Source organism: Rhagoletis pomonella, unplaced genomic scaffold (assembly GCF_013731165.1).
Source record: "Rhagoletis pomonella isolate Grant_MI unplaced genomic scaffold, Rhpom_1.0 Rhpom_scaffold_00005, whole genome shotgun sequence".
In the NCBI taxonomy this organism is placed as follows: Eukaryota; Metazoa; Arthropoda; class Insecta; order Diptera; family Tephritidae; genus Rhagoletis; species Rhagoletis pomonella.
In genome coordinates this window covers 9,616,800-9,639,217 of record NW_023458559.1, presented here as the reverse complement: position 1 = coordinate 9,639,217, position 22,418 = coordinate 9,616,800, and the positions used below count along the sequence as shown (strand labels likewise).

Below are 22,418 nucleotides of genomic sequence, written 5' to 3'. Positions count from 1 at the left end.
TTGGGAACACGGCTGTCTTTTGAGCAAGTACATTTTGAGTTAGTAAGTTTGCATTTACAACTGCAAATATCAAATAACCTTTGGGACTCAGTAACAAATTCAGTTATCTTTTCTTGATATTTCTTGTTCGTTCGACGGTCCTGATAAGGTTTTAGTAAGCGTCTATACTTGTCATGGTAAGATCGAATAAGTTGTAGTACTCTCTTAAAGCTGACAGTGGGAAGCGACGCTTTTCGCCAGATATTTAAAATTTCCGTAGCCAATCTTTCGGATATATCATGAACTGTCGGCTCTTTTGTTGTTTTGTCAGGTTTTAATTCGTATCTAATAAATAAGTAATACTTCATAACATCATTATAAGTTGGTAATTGAGACACTGGTAACTTCTCTGGCAAACCAAACACAGGACAACATGTCGTTTGTCGTGTTTTGACTTGCGACATTTTACTGTAACAAAGAGAAATAATAGGTGTAACTCACATCGAAAATATTTAATTACGATCTGAATTGTATTTATCTGTAAACAGTAATTTGAAAATATTACTTACATGAGTGTTATTTCCTTAACGGCAGTGTTTAAAATCAATGTTCCTCACAAGTAGAATAACAATAACACGCGCGACGCGCTCACTTAATAGCGTTCGAGCAACGACTGACAAGTGCAGAGAAATCACCTCTTCTCCCTCACCTATCCGCGCTCTATTCAAAGTCAAATTGTTGCCAACGGGAAGACACAGAATATGATTTAGCGTTAATTTGTCAATATTATACTTTAGTGTTTTTCGATAAGAAATTTTGAATTTCTCTAAGTTTATAATGTTGGGGGCACCTCTAAATGTATCATTTTTTTTTTTCAAAACTTAATGGCGTTGGGGCACCTCAAAACATACGATAAGGAAAATAATATTTTGCACACATATTTCTGGGGTAGAAAGGCAACTTTCTACGGGTCTGCCAAAAGCGATTTAAAAAAAAAAAAATTTTCACTCCACCCTACTGTATAAGCTTTATCTCTTATACCTCTGATTGTGCAGATACCAGTTATTACGATATATCTCCTTTATGTAGGAGTCTAAACCCATTAAATTGTGTTACCGGTTTACATACCGATAACACAGCAGTGAAAATCACTTATAGCACCAATATACGGTATCTTCCATACCTCTGATTGTTTAGATATGGTTTTACATATATGTATCTCCTCTATCTATGTATTCTGTAAATATAAAATTTATTTAAAATGCAGTAATCTATTAAAGTAAAATTTTCAGATACTCATGAAAGGTATGAAGCCTTCGGCATAGCCGAAGACAGCGCTGCTCTTACTTGTTTTTTTTTAATTCAGCTTTGTACAAAGGCCTGTATATTACTCACAAAAGGCTCAAAGGACGGAATTCAAAACTAGACATGGGCAAAATACGTGATTTTCTACGTGACACGTCGTGTCGGTTTTGAGAGAAAAATCACGTAACTTCCGTGATCGTGCGTGACTGAAATTTTTGCTGGCGAGCGTGTGTGAGTTAGTTTTCCGTCAATCACGTAATTTTCACATATCGAGCCCTAACCGCCAAAAAGATGTAAGGATATTTTTTACAAAATTTTCTTTTTGATGTAGAAATGTTCCTAGAGCATAAAAATTTAAAGTTCTTCAAAATGCCGCTGACATATTTTTGGCGGTTAGGGCTTGATATGTATGTATGTATGTACATTGGACTGCATCACCAAAAAAGTTGCGACTTTCCCGCAGGAATTACAAAATTTATTATGTTTGAAGACGCTCACCAAAATATTTCGGAAAAATATTTCCATTTAGATAAAAATAGGTTCTTAAAGAACTTTTTGAAAAAAATCGCCTCAGATGACGAAACAGTTTAAGCTTAAAAAATCTGGATAAAAATATTTTCAACGGAATCGTAGTAATGAGATTTTTGATGCTGTGTTTTTACCTTGAATACATGGGCCAAATGGAGGATGGTTCCGTGCGCAGAAGTGGAAAACTTTTGACTGCCATTCACCTGGGAGTGGCCAGAAGCGATTCTTGTGCGTACGGTTCAAATCGCAGCTCACAACGTCCGGATATTTATATCCACGTATCCTCTGGGTAGCAACCAAACACCCGTTTGGGAGCGAGCTAAAGTGAGAAGGCGTAAAACTTCGCGTGCGCTGGGTTTGGGTCCCGCCACGTTAAAACCCCGCCCAATGAAAAATTCCAACAAGCCTCGGATGAGACCCCCTTTTTCTGATGACGACCACGGCAAACGTATAAAGGACTATGATTTAAGGGTATGCACCTGGAATATCCGGACCCTTAATGGGGAAGGTGCCTCTGCCCGGCTGGTTGATGTCCTCGGGAAGACAAAGGCTGACATCACCGCCATCCAAGAAATGCGATGGACGGGGCAAGGTAAAGTAAGCGTGAAGCCTTGCGACGTCTACTACAGTTGCCACGTAAAGGAGCACAAATTCGGTGTTGGATTCGTGGTAGGAGAGAGACTCCGTCGCCGAGTACTGGCGTTCACCCCGGTGGACGAACGTCTAGCCACAATCCGCATCAAAGCCAGATTCTTCAACATCTCGCTCATCTGCGCCCATGCCCCGACGGAAGGGAAGGATGAGGCGTCCAAGGATCTCTTCTATGAGCGCTTGGAACGTACATATGAGCGCTGCCCCCGACACGATGTCAAAATCGTGCTTGGCGATTTTAATGCCAAGGTGGGCAAGGAAGGGATCTTTGGCGCCACTGTCGGAAAATTCAGCCTCCACGACGAAACGTCCGATAACGGACTGAGGCTGATCGACTTCGCCGGGGCCCGATATATGGTAATATGTAGTACTAGGTTCCAGCATAAGAACATCCACCAAGCTACATGGCTGTCTCCAGATCGAAAAACGAGAAACCAAATCGATCATGTTGTGATAGACGGAAGGCATGCTTCAAGCGTTTTGGACGTACGTACACTCCGAGGGCCAAACATCGACTCGGATCACGATCTTGTTGTAGCCAAGATACGCACCCGCCTCTGTGCAGCAAAAAATGTGCGCCCAACAATGCAAGGAAAGCTTAACGTCGAAAAGCTGCAATCACAACAGACGGCCAATTTATTCGCCACTCGACTCACACACCTGCTCTCTGAGAGCACTCTTCAACAATCAGACGTTCGCGAGCAGTGGAACCACATTTCCCGATCATTAAGTACCGCCGCCGAAGAAGTAGTTGGATTTCAGCGAGCCCGAAAGAACAACTGGTACGATGAGGAATGTCAAGAAGCCGCAGAGAAAAAAGATGCCGCCTACAGGGCCACGCTGCGATCGGGCGCAACGCGAGCCATGTGGGACCGTTATAGGGAACTGAAGAAGGAAGCGAGACGTATTTGCCGCAATAAGAAGAGAGAGGCCGAAATACGTGAGTGCGAAGAGCTTGAGATGCTGGCCGACAGGAAGAACGCCCGAAAATTCTACCAGAGGGTTAGGCGACTTACGGAAGGTTTCAAGACCAGGGCGAACTCCTGTAAGAACAACAATGGCGACCTAGTGACCGATGTCCAGAATATACTTAAATTGTGGAGGGAACACTTTTATAACCTACTGAATGGTAGCAGCGCTGAAAGTATTGAGGAAGACGAACCCGAGTCCCCAGTCGATGATGATGGAGTAGCTGTCCCACCGCCTGACTATGACGAGGTACGAATAGCGATTACGCGGCTGAAAAACAACAAAGCTGCTGGAGCTGACGGCCTGCCAGCCGAGCTATTCAAGTACGGCGGCGAGGAGCTGATGAGGTGCATGCATCAGCTCGTATGCAGAATATGGTCAGATGAACGCATGCCCGACGACTGGAATTTAAGTGTGCTCTGCCCAATCCACAAGAAAGGCGACCCCGCCATACGCGCCAACTACCGCGGAATTAGCCTTCTAAGCATAGGTTACAAGGTCTTATCGAGCGTATTGTGCGAAAGACTGAAGCCCACCGTCAACGAGCTGATTGGACCTTATCAGTGTGGCTTTAGGCCGGGAAAATCCACCATAGATCAGGTATTCACAATACGCCAAATCTTGGAAAAGACCCGCGAGAATAGGATCGACACACACCATCTATTTGTCGATTTCAAAGCCGCTTTCGACAGCACGAAGAGAAGTTGCCTTTATGCCGCGATGTCTGAATTTGGTATCCCCGCGAAACTAATACGGCTGTGTAAAATGACGTTGAGCAATACCACCAGCTCCGTCAGAATAGGGAAGGACCTCTCCGAGCCGTTTGATACCAAACGAGGTTTCAGACAAGGGGACTCCCTTTCGTGTGATTTCTTTAATCTTATGTTGGAGAAGATAATAAGAGCCGCAGAACTGAACCGCTCAGGCACAATACTTTATAAGAGCGTACAATTGCTGGCGTATGCCGACGACATCGATATTATCGGTAAAAACAAGGGCTACGTCTGTTCTGCCTTCTCGGGATTGGATAGAGAAGCAAAGCGAATGGGTCTGGTGGTGAACGAGGACAAAACGAAGTATCTCCTGTCAGCACACAAACAGTCAGAGCATACGCGTCTTGGCACCCACGTCACTGTTGACAGTTACAAGTTTAAAAAAGTAGACGACTTCGTTTATTTGGGAACCAGCATTAACACCAATAATAATGTCAGCCTTGAAATCCAACGGAGAATCACTCTTGCCAACAAGTGCTACTTTGGGCTGAGTAGGCAATTGAGAAGTAAAGTTCTCTCTCGTCGTACAAAGATCACACTCTATAAGTCACTCATCATGCCTGTGCTGGTGTATGGCGCGGAAGCATGGACAATGAAAGCATCTGATGAGGCGGCTCTTGGAGTTTTCGAGAGAAAGATTCTGCGAAAGATTTACGGACCTTTACGCGTTGGTGATGGCGAATATCGCAGACGATTTAACGATGAGCTGTATGAGCTTTACAACGATATAGACATAGTGCAGCGAATTAAAATTCAGCGGCTCCGCTGGCTTGGCCATGTCGTTCGGATGGACAGAAACGCTCCTGCTCTGAAAATATTCAACGCGGGCCGCGATGCTGGTAACAGAGGAAGAGGAAGGCCTCCTCTGCGTTGGAAAGACCAGGTGGAGAAGGACTTGGCTTCACTTGGCATTTACAATTGGCGTCAGTTAGCACAGAAGAGAAATGACTGGCGTGCTGTTTTGGACTCGGCCAAAATCGCTTAGGCGGTTACAGCGCCAAATAAGAGAAGAAGAAGACATGGGCCAAAACTATTCTGATTAAGACTTATGAGCTATTATTGCGAAAATATTTTCCCACTCTCATGCATTATTATTTTTTTTTTCAAATACCAACACATCTTAATTCAACTTAAAATGACGCTCGTTCATCCTACCTTTCTCTTTCATACTTTGAATTAGTTTGTTTGCAAAGAAATAAAAAGGATGAGAAAATGCCTTTCCAATAACACCTCATAAGTCTAAATCGGAATAGTTTTGGTCCATTTATTCAAATTTTTCTTATACCAAACTTTGAAAAAAGTTAAAAAAAACAGCATCAAAAATTTCATTGTTACGATTCCGCTGAAATTTTTTGAAGTGAAACTTCTTAGGCGGCGGTATCGCAAAAATGGATGGTGAAATTTTTAAAACTGAAAACGTTACATGAGTGAGAAGGAAGATATAGGTAGTATAGGGAAGGGGAAAAAAGAAATAAAGCTACGCATGACGGGTACGAGAACCTACATATGTATATATGTATGTTTGAATGCACGTATGTATGTATACTTATATATACCCTGCAGAAAAAAATTATCAATTGATAAAAAATAACCCACTTGTAGTTAGCATTTTTGCGGGATTTCTATAAAATATATAACCTGTAGTTAGCTACAAAAAGCTGACTTGAAACTAGTTGACAAGTAATGCAGGAGTAATGAAGGAGATTGTTTTCTTTAAACGCGTTTCTAATTAAATATCTTGGACTTCACAAATACTTTTTCGAATTGAGGACAAATAAAAGGAACATCGAAGTTTCATATTATCATTTTGAAGTTATGTCTGACGGAGTTGAATTACAGCAGAATATGTAAACAAATATGAAATGTAATAAAATAAATAAAGTAAATAAAAATAAAAAAATAAAAAAAAATTAAAAAAATATTTTGTTTTTCCTATTAATATTTTATGTCCAAAAGTAGCTAATTAGAAGTTAGTTACATCAAATGCAGAGGTAGCCACCCTTGACTACATCTGATGCAGAGGTAACCACCCTTGACTATTTCGCGGCCATCGCCATAGAAATATAGTTAGCTTTCGTCAAAGAAAATATACAGATAATAAGTGACTTTTAGCTCCTTCCTAATCAACTTAAAGTTAGCTTATAGTTAGATCCATTTCCTGCAGGGTATGTATACATATATATGTATGTATGAACGAACTCATTGCGCATTTCAGCTCTGCCGCTACCAAGCAATATATGTATAAATGATGCAAGCGTGCTTCGCGTAACTACATCCATTCGTACATATGTACATATGTTTGTATGAATATATTTATGATGAAGCAAACAGGCTTCGTTGATGTACTGATGGGCATATGTATGTACTTATGGACAGCAATGTTTTCATGTATGTACATATGTTTGAATGGTTGTATATATATTTGTATGTATGTACATATGTTTGTGTATGTACATATGTTTGCGTATATATGCACATATCGTCGCCTGGGTAAAAGATTGTCGTAAGCGTCATACGTACGTGCGTAACATACGACACTCTTTTACCCAGGCGACGATATGTAGTACAAACGAAAACAAATCTAATAAGCTGCTCGTTGATATAAATGCGAACTGTACTGATTGTCAAAATTTATGTGTTTGTTGTACAATTTTTCATGTTTGTCATTGTACGTGTAATTTTCTAGAGTAGTTTTGTGCTCTCGCTATCTCCTTATATTAACTCGTCCTTCGTTGGTATACTCTGATGAACATATGTGAGGATAATAGCAAGGCCAACTTATATAAGGTAGTGTTACAGGAGCAGTTGAAATTTTCGCCCGATGTTTCTTAAAGAAATCTGAAAGCGTTAGTTCAACTTGGTGTTGTTTTGCTCTAGATTGCACCGTTTGTGGGTCTGTTGAATGAATTTATGTCTTGGTTGTATGAAGGATCAAAAAATTTGGATTTCTGGCAACGTGTACAACTTATCGCTACATTAATGGCCATTTTGTACAAACTCATTTAATTTGCGTTTATTTTGTACACTAAATAACTAAAAATGGATAACTCAGCCGAAATAGGTACGTGCTTTCGTTGAATTTTATAAATGTAAGCCGAAACTATTAAATTGTAAAAATGAGATTTTACAATGAGACTGTTCGCAAATTTGCAATGTTTGTGGGCAAAACGTCCAACTTGATTGCGGATTGATTTGAATCAACTTTTTCAGCTTGCATTATGTCAAAAGGATGTGTTTGTTGTAATTAATTCTGTCATTTACTACCATTATGCGTAGGCATATTTATGAAATCATTTCATGCGTTTGAGTAGAAACTGAATGAATGAACACCATTTCATGATTTCAATTAACGCGAAATAGAGTTTATGCACTTAGTTTTTACTCAGATCGATGAAATGATTTCGTGAATTGGACTACGCATACATGTGATACTTATGCTTTTAATTTATAAGGTAATTTTATGTTTTTATACTCTTGCTACCTGATAAGAATATATGAATTCGCCTTGGAAGATAGAAAGCGAGTAAGAATAAATGCTGAACAAAGGAATTTGTCTTCTTTCAACTTAAATAAATGCATTTTGCAAACAAAAGTGGGTACGTTACTTAGTGCCTTGGTAATGGCAAATTCGTAAAGATCTATTGATTGCATTATAAACATTTTCATTTATTTGTTAAACATACAATTACTTCTATTACAACCCGGTCCTATGGATGCTAGAAGCGCGAATTCATATATTCTGTGCTGCGCTTGATATATACGACGGTCTTTTATACCGGTATTATTTCTTAATAAATATGTCTGAACATCGGCCACACAATACTCGCAAACGTCAAGCTGTGAAGTTCTACTTATTTGTGCCTTGATTGGTCTTTGTATTTTGCAAAGTTTATTGTGCTAATTTTGAGTATAAGTTGCTATAAAAAGTGCCTACGAGCATCTTAGTGTGATAATAACCGAAGCTAGGTGAAAGTTTTGTGATTTTTGTGGTTTTTATTAAATTTAATTAAATTTCACTAGCTTACATCTAATCTTGCCGAGTCATTTGTTGTTATCATTGTTGTTGTTATTCCTTTGTAGTTAACTGAGATCGTTTCTATTTTTGCACATTTCTTTTTGCTCTTTTTGTTTACTTCGTTTAGTATTTCTTGTCACAGCTGTTTGCGCTGCGTTTATTAAGTGTCACATTACAGTGATACTCAAACTGTTCGCTACATATATTTTTAAGCTAAATACATCAGCTCCTGAATTGTTGTGTGTGTTGTGTTAAACTTATTTTGCTTGTCTTTTTATTAACATAAGTGTTATTAAATCTTTCAATATGAAGTGTGATCTCGATAACTGCCAAATCAAAAGCGATTCTGAACGCTACTTATCGTGCTGGCTCTGTGATGGTATTTGCCATCTAAAATGTGCTGGTTTGACAGGAAGAATTCTGGACGCTATTAATGATGGCAAAGGTCTTCGCTGGTCTTGCTTAAAGTGCAGGTCAACCGAAGTTGATCTCTTTAAGTTGTTTAGGCAAACCAGAAATGGGTTTTCTGAGGTAGGGAGAGAGTTGTCGGTATTGACCGAAAAATTTAAACATTACGAAAATGTATTTAAATCTTTTAAATGCTTAGATACCGTACAATCTATGAAGGACATTCATGTGTCAAAACGTAAGCGTCTTCATAGTCCGCCTAATGAAAGGACCGTTCCACGTGAGAACAATCTTCCGAATGACTTAATTAATCTTTCTTCTCCATGTCCACAGACAACGGAGTTATCTTCCTCAAAAGAACATATATCACAGTCTGCTTCTAATTATAACGACCCTGCAGTATCTTCCCCGTCCCCCGTTGAAGTTGTGGCACCACCATCTAATCTTCCTACGCTTACTCTACCCTCAATTAGTAACTCAGTTACTCAACCCCGTCCGCCGGTAATCGAGTCTGATACTAGGAGACTGGTTGTGGTTCCCCCAAAGAAGTCTATATTTGTATCTAGATTTTCGAGGGATACTTCCGAGGACGATATAAAGTTTTACATCTCGTCCAAAGTTAAAACTGTCAACTTAAGTATCAGAAAATTTAATTTTAAATATGAAAGAAATATTTCTTCATTTAAAATAGACGTAAATTTAGAAAATTTTGACATGCTGCTTAGTAGTTCTTTTTGGCCCTCCGGAGCTTTCGTTCGTGAATTTGAGTATAGGCCCAACAAAAATAATAATTTAGCAAATATTCCCCGTCAGAATTCAGAACCAAAAAACTGATTACTAAATCTGCTTTAAGTATTTATTATCAAAACGTAAGAGGCATAAATACTAAATTAACGAATTTATATCTTAATGGCCTTGAATGCAATTATAATATAATTTCTTTGACTGAAACTTGGCTCAAACCTCACACTTTTAATTCAGAGATTCTTTCAAATAATTATATATTATATTATAGAGTCGGCGGTGACGTACTCTTTGCCGTAGACTCTTCAATACCATCTGAAGAAGTTAGTCTTCCACACATCGCATCTGCAGAATTCAAATGCATTCGTGTTCAGGTTGGAAGGGGGTTTACTTACTTAGCTCTATGCTATATTCCTCCCCGATCTGACTTATCAGTGTATTCACAACATGTATCTTTACTGAAATCAATTAATTCAATGATTAAACCCTCTGATTCATTGATTGTGTTGGGTGACTTTAATTTACCAAATGTATCATGGAACATCATTGACAATGATATTGTACCTTTCTCGTCTAGCGCGTGCAACAACGTATTTTTAGAGGAGATGGCTGAACTCTGCCTGAATCAAGTTAATGTACTTCGCAATAAGTTTGGCAAAGTATTAGATCTTGTTTATGTTGATGATGCATCTAAGTCGGCTGTAAATAAATGTGACCCACTAGTTTTGCCCGAAGATGTCTACCACCCTGCTATTGAGATATCTTACGAAATTATAAACGATGGTCAAAATTGCGATGTCCAAACATACGAGCCAAATATTCGCTTTGATTTTTCGAAAGCCAACTTTAAAAAACTGAATAAAGAATTGTCTAAATTGTCGTATACAAAGAAAAAGTTGAGCAAAGCGTTGCACATTTTAATATTACTGTACATAGATTATTTGAAAAGTATGTGCCTAAACGCATGTGTGTTCCTGTAGAACAAATACAGTTATGGTTCACTAAAGAACTGAGAAACTTGAAAAACAGAAAGTCACGTTATTTTGGATTACACAAAAAAACCGGCTTACACTCATACTATGTAAAATACTCACTTTTGCGTCACAAGTTCTTTGAATTAAACAAAAAGTGTTATAAAGATTACTTGTGTAAAATCAAACGACGTATAATATATAACCCCAAATCATTTTATGATTTCGTAAACTCCAAGCGAAATGTACGTGGGTTTCCTTCCACCATGAAGTATCAAAATACCGTCTCTGGTGATAATCAAACAATTTCTAACATGTTCGCTCAGTTTTTTAAATCCAATTATTCCACTAACTCCCAAGCATACTTTGACTATCCTTTTAAACTAAGTCCAATTAACTCAATACATAACCCTATAATATCTCCCGATGATGTTTTAGTTTACCTGAAGTCCTTAAAGCAGTCTTTTAGTTATGGTCCTGACCAGATCCCCACTTGTTTTCTTAGAAATTGTGCTGATTATCTCTATGAGCCGTTAAGAGCCTTATTTAATTTGTCTCTTAAAGAGGGCGTTTTTCCAACTGTATGGAAGGAATCGTTCATAACCCCCTTACATAAAAGCGGTAGCAGGTCTTCAGTGGAGAACTACCGGGGCATAGCTAAGCTTTCTGCAATTCCTAAATTATTTGAAGCAATTATAACAAATCGGTTGACGCATTCTGTCACTTCAAGCATTTCATACAGTCAACATGGATTTTGCAAGGGCAAATCAACTTCTATAAATTTACTTGAATTAACATCCTATATCTCAAAAGCATTTAGTGAGAGCAAATCTGTTGATGTTATATATACTGATTTCAGTAAAGCATTTGACTCGTTGCTCATCTATAAACTTGATCTTCTTGGTCTTCCACCTAATTTTCTACGTTGGATCTCTTCATACCTCTATGATAGATCACAAAGGGTATTGTTTAAAAATACTATCTCTGACGTCATTGATGTTACTTCAGGAGTCCCTCAGGGTAGCCACCTAGGCCCGATTCTGTTCTTGCTTTTTATAAACGATATTTCTACAGATATAAAATTCTCCAAAATTTTAATGTATGCAGATGATGTAAAACTTTATAAATCGTACGTTTCAATTGAAGAAAGGTCTTTGCTACAATCAGACTTAAACAGCATGGCTTACTGGTGTAAAGTAAATCGTATGCCTCTAAATCTTAAGAAATGTAAAGTAATGTGCTTCTCGCGAAGAGCTGTTCTGCCAGTTTCTTATATAATAGGTAACCATAACCTGGAACAGGTATACAATTTTGTGGACCTTGGTATCACAATGGATCCTAAGCTTAATTTTCATCTTCACATTAATGTGACAGTCAACAAGGCTAAAGGTGTACTTGCATTTGTGAAACGATGGTCAAAAGAATTTAGTGACCCTTATATCACTGAAACCCTGTTTACAACATTAGTTAGGCCGATTCTGGAATACGGCTCGGTGGTTTGGAATCCAAGGTATCAAATTTACTCAGACAAGATAGAATCAATTCAAAAACAATTCCTACTTTTTGCTTTAAGAAATTTCCGATGGGATTCTCAATATAGTCTTCCACCTTATACGAGTCGCTTAAAACTTATTAACCTTCCTACACTTGCCAGTCGCAGGGAAATGCTTGGTATAATTTTTATGGTTAAATTACTGACAGGCTCAATTTCAAGTCCGTCTCTTCTGGCTGATGTAAGCTTTAATGTTCCGTCACGCGTATCAAGACACTTTTGTCCCATATTTCTGAAAGCTTGTAAAACCAATTTTGAATTGCACGACCCACTCCGTTGCTTATGCCAGGATTTTAACTCTCATTCCAGCACGTTTGATATATCAGATCCGCTTTTCAGCATTAAGAAAGCGATACTCTCCTCTCTCAATAAGTGAATTATTGAATTATTGACATAAATACATAAAATTAGCTGATGAATTTAGTTCTGTAGCTGAACAGTTTTAGATCTCGACACTTAACAAACTCCTGCCTATCGTGACTCGGCACAAAATTTAAAATATTGGTTCCGTACGTCATGCGGACTGCGCCCCTCGTGCGGATGGGCGGGAATGGAGGGTAAAAACCGTTGGGATATTATTAGTTAATTTCGGCCGTAAGATATCTAGGAAGCATACGATTTTTAACTTTGAAAATGAATAATATTACGTTATAAATCACACGTTGGTTGACTGACATCCATTTCAGAGTATCGAGCATAACGATTATACTTAAGAATACATCTCATAGCTTCGTTCTGTAATTTCTGCATTCTATCTATGCTGTGTTGGCTTCCGAAAAAAAGTATGGTAGAACAATATTCAAAGTGAGGCTTGATAATCGCATTAGAAATTTTTATAGCCTTATTTCTGATTCTACACATTAAACCAACTTTTTTAGATAATTTTTTACAAATATAATCAACGTGTGCATCAAATTTCAACTTAGTATCTAAGACAACACCAAGGTATTTTATTTGGTATACCGTCTATAGTTAGGTCCAAGTTAGATCTACCGCCGAAAATCATCGATTTAGTCTTCGCAATATTCAGTTTCAGTTTATTCATTTTAAGGTATCGTGCTACAGATACTAAGTCACTGTTTAGCTTAGCTATACAGTCATCCGCAGTGTCTCCCGCCACGTATAGTAGTGCATCATCAGCAAATAGACACAATTTTTCATCCTTCAATGCTCGTTCATGATCGGTGATATAGATAATAAAAAGCAGCGTGCCGAGAACTGCTCCCTGGGGAAATCCACGCCTCCCACTCTCGTTTTCTGGTGTCTTCCGAAAAGGTAACTCTGGAACCAACGGTGTTCCACCCCTGAGATCCCGTAGTCTTCTAACTTGTTTAACAATATCGTTCGTCTCAAAAGCTCTCTGAAGATCAATAAAAACCGCTGCTATCACGCGCTTGTTATCTCTTCCAGTCTTCCATTTCGTGATGAAAAGGTTAAACAGTGATTCACAGCTATGCTTTAGTCTGAATCCAGACTGATACTCACAAAAGAGGTTTGGCTTCTCAAAATAGTTTTCAAGCTGAGCGTGAACAATTTTTCAATAATTTTGGTTTCAATTGATAGCGTGTTGATTGGTCTGTATTCTTCTGGCTTTTTTGCATTTTTACATTTTCTATTGGGACTACTGTTGACTACTTCCAGCGATGTGGGTATATACCGATTTCAAGTGACTTTTTAATTAATGATAAGACAATCGGCCCAGTAACATTAAAAGTGGATAACAAGACATCGACACTGAGGTACAGTCTTTTTATACCCGAGCGCACTTGTGCACAAGGGTATTATAACTTTGTTCACATAACGGTTGTTTGTAACAGGCAAAACGAATTGAGATAGATATAGAGAAATGTATACATCAGAGAACAGCTTTGAGTATGATCGAGCCTTTTTGATCACACTCACTAAAAATCAAGCACAAGCGAACGCCACACTCGGCTACTATGTGTTCGATCGAGATGCATACCCGATAGCTGCTTTGGTTACGAACGAGTCTGTTCGATCACCCTTGCTATAAATTGAGCACAAGCGAACACCACACTCGGACACCCGCAGCTAACCCGAAAATTTGTGTAACAATGAAACGGACACCCGAACATTGCGATAAAATGCAGGACAACAAAGAAATTTACGCTGAAGGTAACTGGCGCCAATATGTTCCCACAAAGCATATGAAAATGTTGTTGCTTTGTGCTTGTGCATACGCAATGAAAAAATTAGAAGCGAAGTAGACAAAAATGTTTTTGCATCTATTTCGTATAGTTTCGCGTGGAAAGCTGTGTGTGTATATATTAGAAAACAGCCTAAAACTAAGTAGGTACATAAGTACTTTTACAAAAAATAAATGGGCACCGAGTGTATAGGGCTTGGGCATTGCCGATCTACACACATTTATACCTAAATGGATGTAGGCGTCGTGATGTCGCATTTTGTATGAGCAAAAATATAAGAAATGGTTAAATGTACACTTAAACAAACTACCGAATAATTCAACCTTCTCTTTGCCCTCTACGCACAAAAACTAAGAACACCGCGATGAGAAGGCAACATTTTTTGTAGAAACAAAAACGTCATAAGCCAATCAAGAAAATTTTGTGCACACTCGGGTTGAAACTCGAACACCCGGGTATATTGAGCTGCAAAGCACCCGAACCCAATCAAGTATGTATGAAAAGCAATCGGGTGTTGTGGCCAACATGTTCGTCTTGAGCTCAGTCGATAACGAACAATACTTCTGCTCGTATACAGAGAACGATGCAAAACGGGTTTTGTTAGATGATCGAGTATACACGAAAATCATGCACCCACTGCAGATGTCTGGTATACATAAATGATCAGGATGAAAAGAGAAATCGATTAAGCGGTGACTGTCTGTCCGTCCGTCTGTGCACACGATAACTCGAGTAAAAATTAAGATATCTTAACGAAACTTGGTACGTGTACTTCTTTCGGGCGTAGGACGGATGGTATTGAAAATGGGCAAAATCGGACAATAACCACGCCTACCTCCCATATAAAGGTAATTTTCAGAAATACGAAAACTGCGATATTTTAGTAACTACTGAAGATTATTCACTCAAAATTGATATTTGCAATAACCTTTAGACATAAAATAAGAATATTATACATTTTTGAAAAATGGTCGTAGCCACGCCCACTTAGTGTTACATGTGTATATCTTGGCAACCGCTGCAGCGATTTCTTCCAAACTTGGCAGTTATTGGCCTTGATACAGGATACCAAATGGCCGAAAATTTTAAAAATCGGACAATAACCACGCCCACATCCCATATAACGGTAATTTGGAGAAATACGAAATCTTCGATAAATCAGTAAATATTGAAGCTAATTTATTCAAAATTGATGCGTGCAACAATTCTTTACCAGGAAATACGCTTATCATAAAATTTTGGAAAATGGGCGTGGCACCGCCCACTTATGATCACATATATGTATCTCGGTAACCGTTCCACCAATTTGTACCAAACTCGGTATGGTTATTGTGCTTGCCACATAAAAGCAAAACGTTCAAAATTATTGAAATCGGACTAAAATTACGGCTTTTCATATAACGGTAAATTTTAGAAATGCTCGAAACGTCAATATTTCGAAATTTAAGAACGCTAATTTATTCAAAATTGATACACCCCGGCTTACCATGTAGCGGTAGCTTTCGGAAAGGTGAAAAGGCATATATGTAATACTTGCGCCGGGTATTTAATGTTCGGCCCCGCCCGAACTTAGACTTTCTTACATGTTTGCTATTCATTTTAGTCAGCGTTGATTTTAGCTCTACAAGAGTAATTTCATTAAACTTAAAGAGTGTGTCCCCTCTGCTCCTAAGATTAATGTAAGGAACCGCTGGTATGCCCACGTTTATTTCGTTTATACTTTCTACGAAGTATTCGTTGAGACGATTGGCAAGTTCACGCTTATTATATACAATGTTATCTCCGAAGTCAATTTTTTCGATATTTTTTTGCTCCCTTTTCAACACAAGGTCCTTTATTGCTTTCCACATTGTTTTTTGGTCCAAACACCGATCTATTTTTGCCTCAATATATTGGCAATTGGTCCGATTCAGCTCACCGATTTCTACATTCTCTATAACATGACCAGTCTTCTGTATTTCGAGTCCACGTTGCCCGCCTATAGCTTGTTTCCGTCGATTGCCTTAACGTCCTGAGTCTTGCATTATACCCTCTACATCTGCTTACATTAGACTTCACTGTTCTCACTGTTGTCATTTTATTGATTGCCTCTTTTAAAGCTTCATAAAATGTTGTGGCATATGCTTCGAGATCACCTTCATTGCAATTTGCACATCTTGCATTCACAGTATCACACAAAATACGGTTGTCAAAGGTTAATCTTTTTAACGTTGATTTGGTGGGCATTGCTTTCTCACGCTCATTAATTTCAATCAGTATCATTTCATGATCACTTATTTTGAGGTCTGACACCGTATGTGCATTTATATTACTTATATATGTCACGACATAGTCTACCAGCGTTGCCGAAAACTCAATTATTCGAGTAGGCTTATTCAGAATCTGCTTAAAGCTACTGTCATCCGTTGATTGCTTTATGAGTCTTCTGGAAACAGTGTTTTCATACCAGTTTATATTGAAGTCTCCAGTTATTATGACATCACTGGTTTCTTTTCTACACTGAGAAAAAAACGAGTTGTAAGAATAAAAAAATTTTATTTGATTACACTATGCGACAGTCAAAATCGGGATGGGATGAAACCAACGGGAAATGTTATATCGGTCAAAAACAAGTTATACATGTCCCGGCGTTTCGCTGGAACTCGAGAACCACTAGTCCGATTTAACTACTAACCGATATAACTTTCCCCGGTAGTTTGAACCCTTCCCGATCACTGACCCCTACCATTTGTCTCACAGTGTTACCGTTTAAAAATCTTCGTATTTAAATCAAGTGAAAAGTCTTAACAAAATGGAATTTACCATTATACATACACTCCGTATAATGGAAATATTCAACTCAAATACGCCCGTATGATGCATCTAAGTCCGTTGTAAATAAGCGTGATCCACTAGTTTTGCCCGAAGATGTCTACCACCCTGCTATGGAGGTATCTTACGAAGTTATAAGTGATGGTCAAAATTGCAGTACCCAAGCATACGAACCAAATATTCGCTTTGATTTTTCGAAAGCCAACTTTAAAAAGCTTAACAAAAAACTGTCTAAATTGTCGTGGCCAGCATATAAAGAAAATATTGAACAAAGCGTTGCACTTTTTATACCTTTCATGAGCATGAAATGGTATTATAACTTTGGTCCGATGTTTGTAAGTACCAGAATAAGAAGAGATAGACCCATTAAAATGTATACCTAATGATCAGAACGTCGAACTGAGTCGATTTAGCAATGTCCGTCTGTCCGTCTGTCTGTCTGTCTGTCTGTCTGTCCGTCTGTTTGTATGCAATCTAGTCTCTCAGTTTTCGAGATATCCGGATGAAATTTGGTAGGTGGGTGTATTTTTATAATGTATTAATCATTTGTCGGAACCGGAAGAATCGGACCACTATAACATATAGCTCCCATACAACTGATTGTTCAGATATGAGATTTTTCGTTATAACTTCTCTATTTATGCAGCAAGGAACATGAAATTTTGCAATACTTCCACCAATTATCAAGAGAAAACTTAGAGTGAAAATTACAAAGATCGGGTCACTATAACATTTAGCTCCCATACAACTGATTGTTCAGGTATAAGATTTTTCGTTATAACTCCTCCATTTATGCAGCTGGGAACATGACATTTTGCAATATTTCCACACATTATCAAAAACATACTTACAGTGAAAATGGCGAAGATCGGGTCGCTATAACCTGTAGCCTCCATACAACTGATTGTTCAACTCCTCCATTTATGCAGCTGGGAACATGACATTTTGCAATATTTCCACCCATTATCAAAAACATACTTACAGTGAAAAAGGCGAGGATCGGGTCGTTATAACATATAGCCTCCGTACAACTGATTGTTCAGATTCGAGATTCTTTGTTATAACTTCTCCATATATGCAGCTAGAAACATGAAATTTCGCAATATTTACACTAATTACCAACAGAAAGTTTACAGTAAAATTAACTAAGATCGGGTCACTGTAACCTATTTATATCCTCCATATAACTGGTTGTTCAGATATGCCGTTTTACCGTAAAACAGCTTTATTTGGACTGCTAACACAGATAAATTTCGTAAGCTATTCTATAAATAATAATACAAAGTCTACTGAGCAAATCGTCAAAATCTACGCTGTATAAGCTTTATCTCTTATACCTCTGATTGTTCAGATACCAGTTATTACGATATATCTCCTTTATGTAGGAGTCTAAACCCATTAAATTGTGTTACCGGTTTACACACCGATAACACAGCAGTGAAAATCACTTAGATTGGTGCTATATAAGGTATATCTTCCATACCTCTGATTGTTTAGATATGGTTTTTCATATATGTATCTCCTCTATCTATGTATTCTGTAAATATAAAATTTTTTTAAAATGCAGTAATCTAATAAAGTAAAATTTTCAGATACTCATGAAAGGTATGAAGCCTTCGGCATAGCCAAAGACAGCGCTGCTCTTACTTGTTAACTTTACTTTACATAAATTATTTGAAAAGCATGTGCCTAAACGCATGTATGTTCCTGAACAACATAGAACAAACACAGTTATGGTTCACTAAAGAACTGAGAAATTTGAAAAACAGAAAGTCGCGTTATTTTAGATTACACAAAAAACCGGTTTACACTCATACTATGTAAAATACTGACTTTGCGTAATAAGTTTTTTGAATTAAACAAAAAGTGTTATAAAGATTACTTGTGTAAAATCAAACGGCGTATAATATATAACCCCAAATCATTTTAGGACTTCGTAAACTCCAAGCGAAATGTACGTGGATTTCCTTCCGCCATGAAGTATCAAAATACCGTCTCTAGTGATAATCAAACAATTTCTAACATGTTCGCTCAGTTTTTTAAATCCAATTATCCCATTAACTCACATGCTAACATTGACTATCATTTTAAACTATGTCCAATGAACTCAATAAATATCCCAGTAATATCTCCCGATGATGTAGTAGTTTATCTGAAATCCTTAAAGCAGTCATTCAGTTATGGTCCTGACCAGATCCCTACTTGTATTCTTATAAATTGTGCTGATTATCTGATTTAACTTGTCTCTGTAAGAGGGTGTTTTTCCAACTACATATATGGAAAGAATCGTTCATAACCCCGTTACATAAAAGCGGTAGCAGATATTCAGTGGAGAACTACCGGGGAATAGCTAAGCTTTCTGCAATTCCTAAAATATTTGAAGCAATTATAACAAATCAGTTGACGCATTCCATCTCTTCTAGCATTTCATATAGTCAACATGGATTTTGCAAGGGCAAATCAACTACAAATTTATTTGAATTAACATCCTATATCTCAAAAGCATTTAGTGAAAGCAAAACTGTTGATGTTATATATACTGACTTCAGTAAACAATTTGACAAACTGTGCCACTCGATGCTCATCTATAAACTTGATCTTCTTGGTCTTTCACCTAATTTTCTACGTTGGATCTCTTCATAACTCTTTGATAGATCACAAAGGGTAATTTTTAAAAATACTATCTCTGACGTCATTGATGTTACTTCAGGAGTCCCTCAAGGTAGCCACCTAGGCCCGATTCTGTTCTTGCTTTTTACAAACGATATTTCTACAGATATACAATGTTCCAAAATTTTAATACATGCAGATGACGTTTGATATATCAGATCCGCTTTTCAGCATTAAGAAATCGATACTGTCCTCTCTCAATAAATGAATCATTAAAATAAAGACATAAAATCGGCTGAGGAATTTAGTTCTATAGCTGAACAGTTTTAGATCTCGACACTTAATAAACTCCTGCCTAACGTGACTCGGCGCAAAAATTTAAAATACTGGTTCCGTACGTCATGCGGACTGCGCCCCTCGTGCGGATGGGCGGGAATGTAGGGTAAAAACCGTTGGGATTATTATTAAAAAAAAAAAACAGTTTTTGAAGACATTATTACGGAAATACTGATTTATTTCAAATAATCAGAAAATAAAAGTTGTGACGATGTTTTAAAATTTTGAGAGTAAGCTTAATATTTTCCACTTCTTGGAAGCCTTTCAAATTTTAAGCATACCAGCTAGTAGCAGCAGCTATTTAAAGATTTCTTTCTGTGTCAGGCAGAATTTTAGAAGAAAGACGTACACTATCGCTTGGTGAAATCCTCGACAAAATATTATTTTTAAACAAAAATATGCGCTAATGTCATTATAAAATTACATTGAATGAATATTGGTGTGAAATCTTTGCTATGAAATTTGTTACAAAAAAATAATAGTGCGTTCATGCCAGGCAAGGTGTTTGGACAAGCTTTTGTAACAATGTATGTCAAATGCTATTCATAAATATAAAGTTTAAATTTGAAAAAAAGGTCCGTGAAGAAGCGTGTGTGATTAAAAAGCTAGGCGTCGTGAGCGTGCGTGAACGTGATTGATCAAAATATAGCAGAATGTGAGTATGTGTGATTTACAAAACGTGAGCGTGCGTGAACGTGAGCCAAAATCACTCACGTGCCCATCTCTATTCAAAACTAGCCACTCAACCAATAAATTAGTTTTTGAGTGTTTATTAAACAAAGGATTTTGAAGAAATTCCCAACTTAAGAACATTAGTTTTTATGAAGTTATGTAACCACTCCGTAAAAATACACCAATTTTAGAAAGGCCCTATTCTATATAAGGGTAACGATTGTAAATATGTTTATTCATTTATGTTATTGTAGAATGGGCATACTTTTATTAAAGATACCGACTATTTATCTTAGTATCTCATATAATAAATAATAAAAATAAAATAATTTTATTTTATTAAAATTTCAGCTTTTGCTAGCTTTTGTAATAAGCTCTATGTATTGTCTGGTAATGATGGCCGTTTTGATTGGCATAATCATACAAATGATAGATGATGGGCCATTAGCTCCAGCATCGCTTTTCTTTCTCCTGGTTTTCATACAAATTTTTATTGCAGGTAATTGCTGGTTGAAGGAGATACAATAACATTGATTGTACGAGTGTTTTGTTTCTATCGTTTTAGGCGTGGTTCATCCACAAGAGGTCAGCGCGTTAATCTGTGGCTTTATCTACTACATCACCATCCCCTCTATGTACATGTTACTTCTTATTTATTCTGTTTTTAATATGAATGATGTTTCGTGGGGTACAAGGGAAGTCGCTGTAAAAAGGGTAAGGATGTTCGTAACGGGTATTTAAAGTTGTAAATAAGTAAAGAGAAGTGTTATATTTTTAAAAGGATGAAGATATAGAAACAGCGTCAGGTGATATTGAAGCCGGAAGTCGAGAGTATTTACCCGGCTGGATAAACGACCCGTTATTGGTTGACTCTGAGTTGGGCGAGATATCTCTTAAAGAAAAACGTTTTTGGAAGGAATTGATTAAACATTACTTGCGGCCAATGTTTCACACAATAGAAAAGAAAGCCGAAATTGCTGAGAGCCTTCGAGAATTACGCAACATGTTCGCCTTTGCGTTTATAATGATTAACTCCATTTTCGTTTTGATTGTCTTTTTACTCCAACTGAAAAAGGATTATCTACACCTGGAGTGGCCAATTGATCCAGTTGACTACATAACGTACGATGATACCAATTCCCAAATTTACGTTTATAGACGTCATAAAGAATTGGACCCCATCGGTTTATGTTTTGTTTTGTTTTTTGGCTTGATATTGATTATACAGTTTATTGCAATGTTTTTCCACCGTTTTGCAACAATATCGCAATTATTAGCCACAACTCAATTGGATTGGTTTCGAACGCCTAATACAGTAAGTTGGAGACATGCATTAAGTGTAAATATTTACAGAAAATTTGTTTTGTATGTATCGACTCCTTTGCGGGAAATCATCGTATGTGCAATTTTAAAAGTGACATATTTTTCGAAATTGACTTTCTGTTACAAATTTATTCTAAACCACACGCCTAATCACCTGGTCAAATATTGTAGCTTAAATCTCTATAGTTGCGCCAAAAATTTAGTGTATATTTTATCACATGTGCCACAAAGTATTTTGTTCGTAGTAAAAAAATAAACCAAAAAAAACAATGTAAAAAAAATATTTTTTAAAAACAAGCTTTTATTTAACCTGTACAATCAAAGGAATAAAATGAAGTAGTGTAACAAAAGATTTTTTAGCACGAAAATTTTGTCAAAACTGCACTTTACCGGCATTTAAATATCTGCATACATACATACATACCTAACCAATTATGCGTGTACGCTGAATTCGCCGACAAGCTTTTTTAAAAACGAAGTAAATTAGTACAAATTGTTAGCAATTTTCATTAGAGTTTGAATAACTCCTTTCACTTAATGGCTTTTAGTAACTTTAACGAGACCTTGACTTATTTTATTTTATTCATTTTAGTGCAGTTTTGA

At 37.3% G+C, this 22,418-nt stretch overlaps 1 protein-coding gene across 1 annotated transcript in view; it reads left to right on the top strand.

Moving 5' to 3' along the window:
* Nucleotides 1-22,104, top strand: part of LOC118738684 (chitin synthase chs-2-like) — a gene marked incomplete in the record, with an annotated part of 118,433 nt that extends 96,329 nt beyond the window's left edge. The window contains 3 exon segments of the mRNA XM_036469596.1: nt 20,844-20,991; nt 21,058-21,206; nt 21,274-22,104. Of these exon segments, the coding sequence (XP_036325489.1) occupies nt 20,844-20,991; nt 21,058-21,206; nt 21,274-22,071 (1,095 nt within the window).
* Nucleotides 22,105-22,418: the final 314 nt, after the last annotated feature.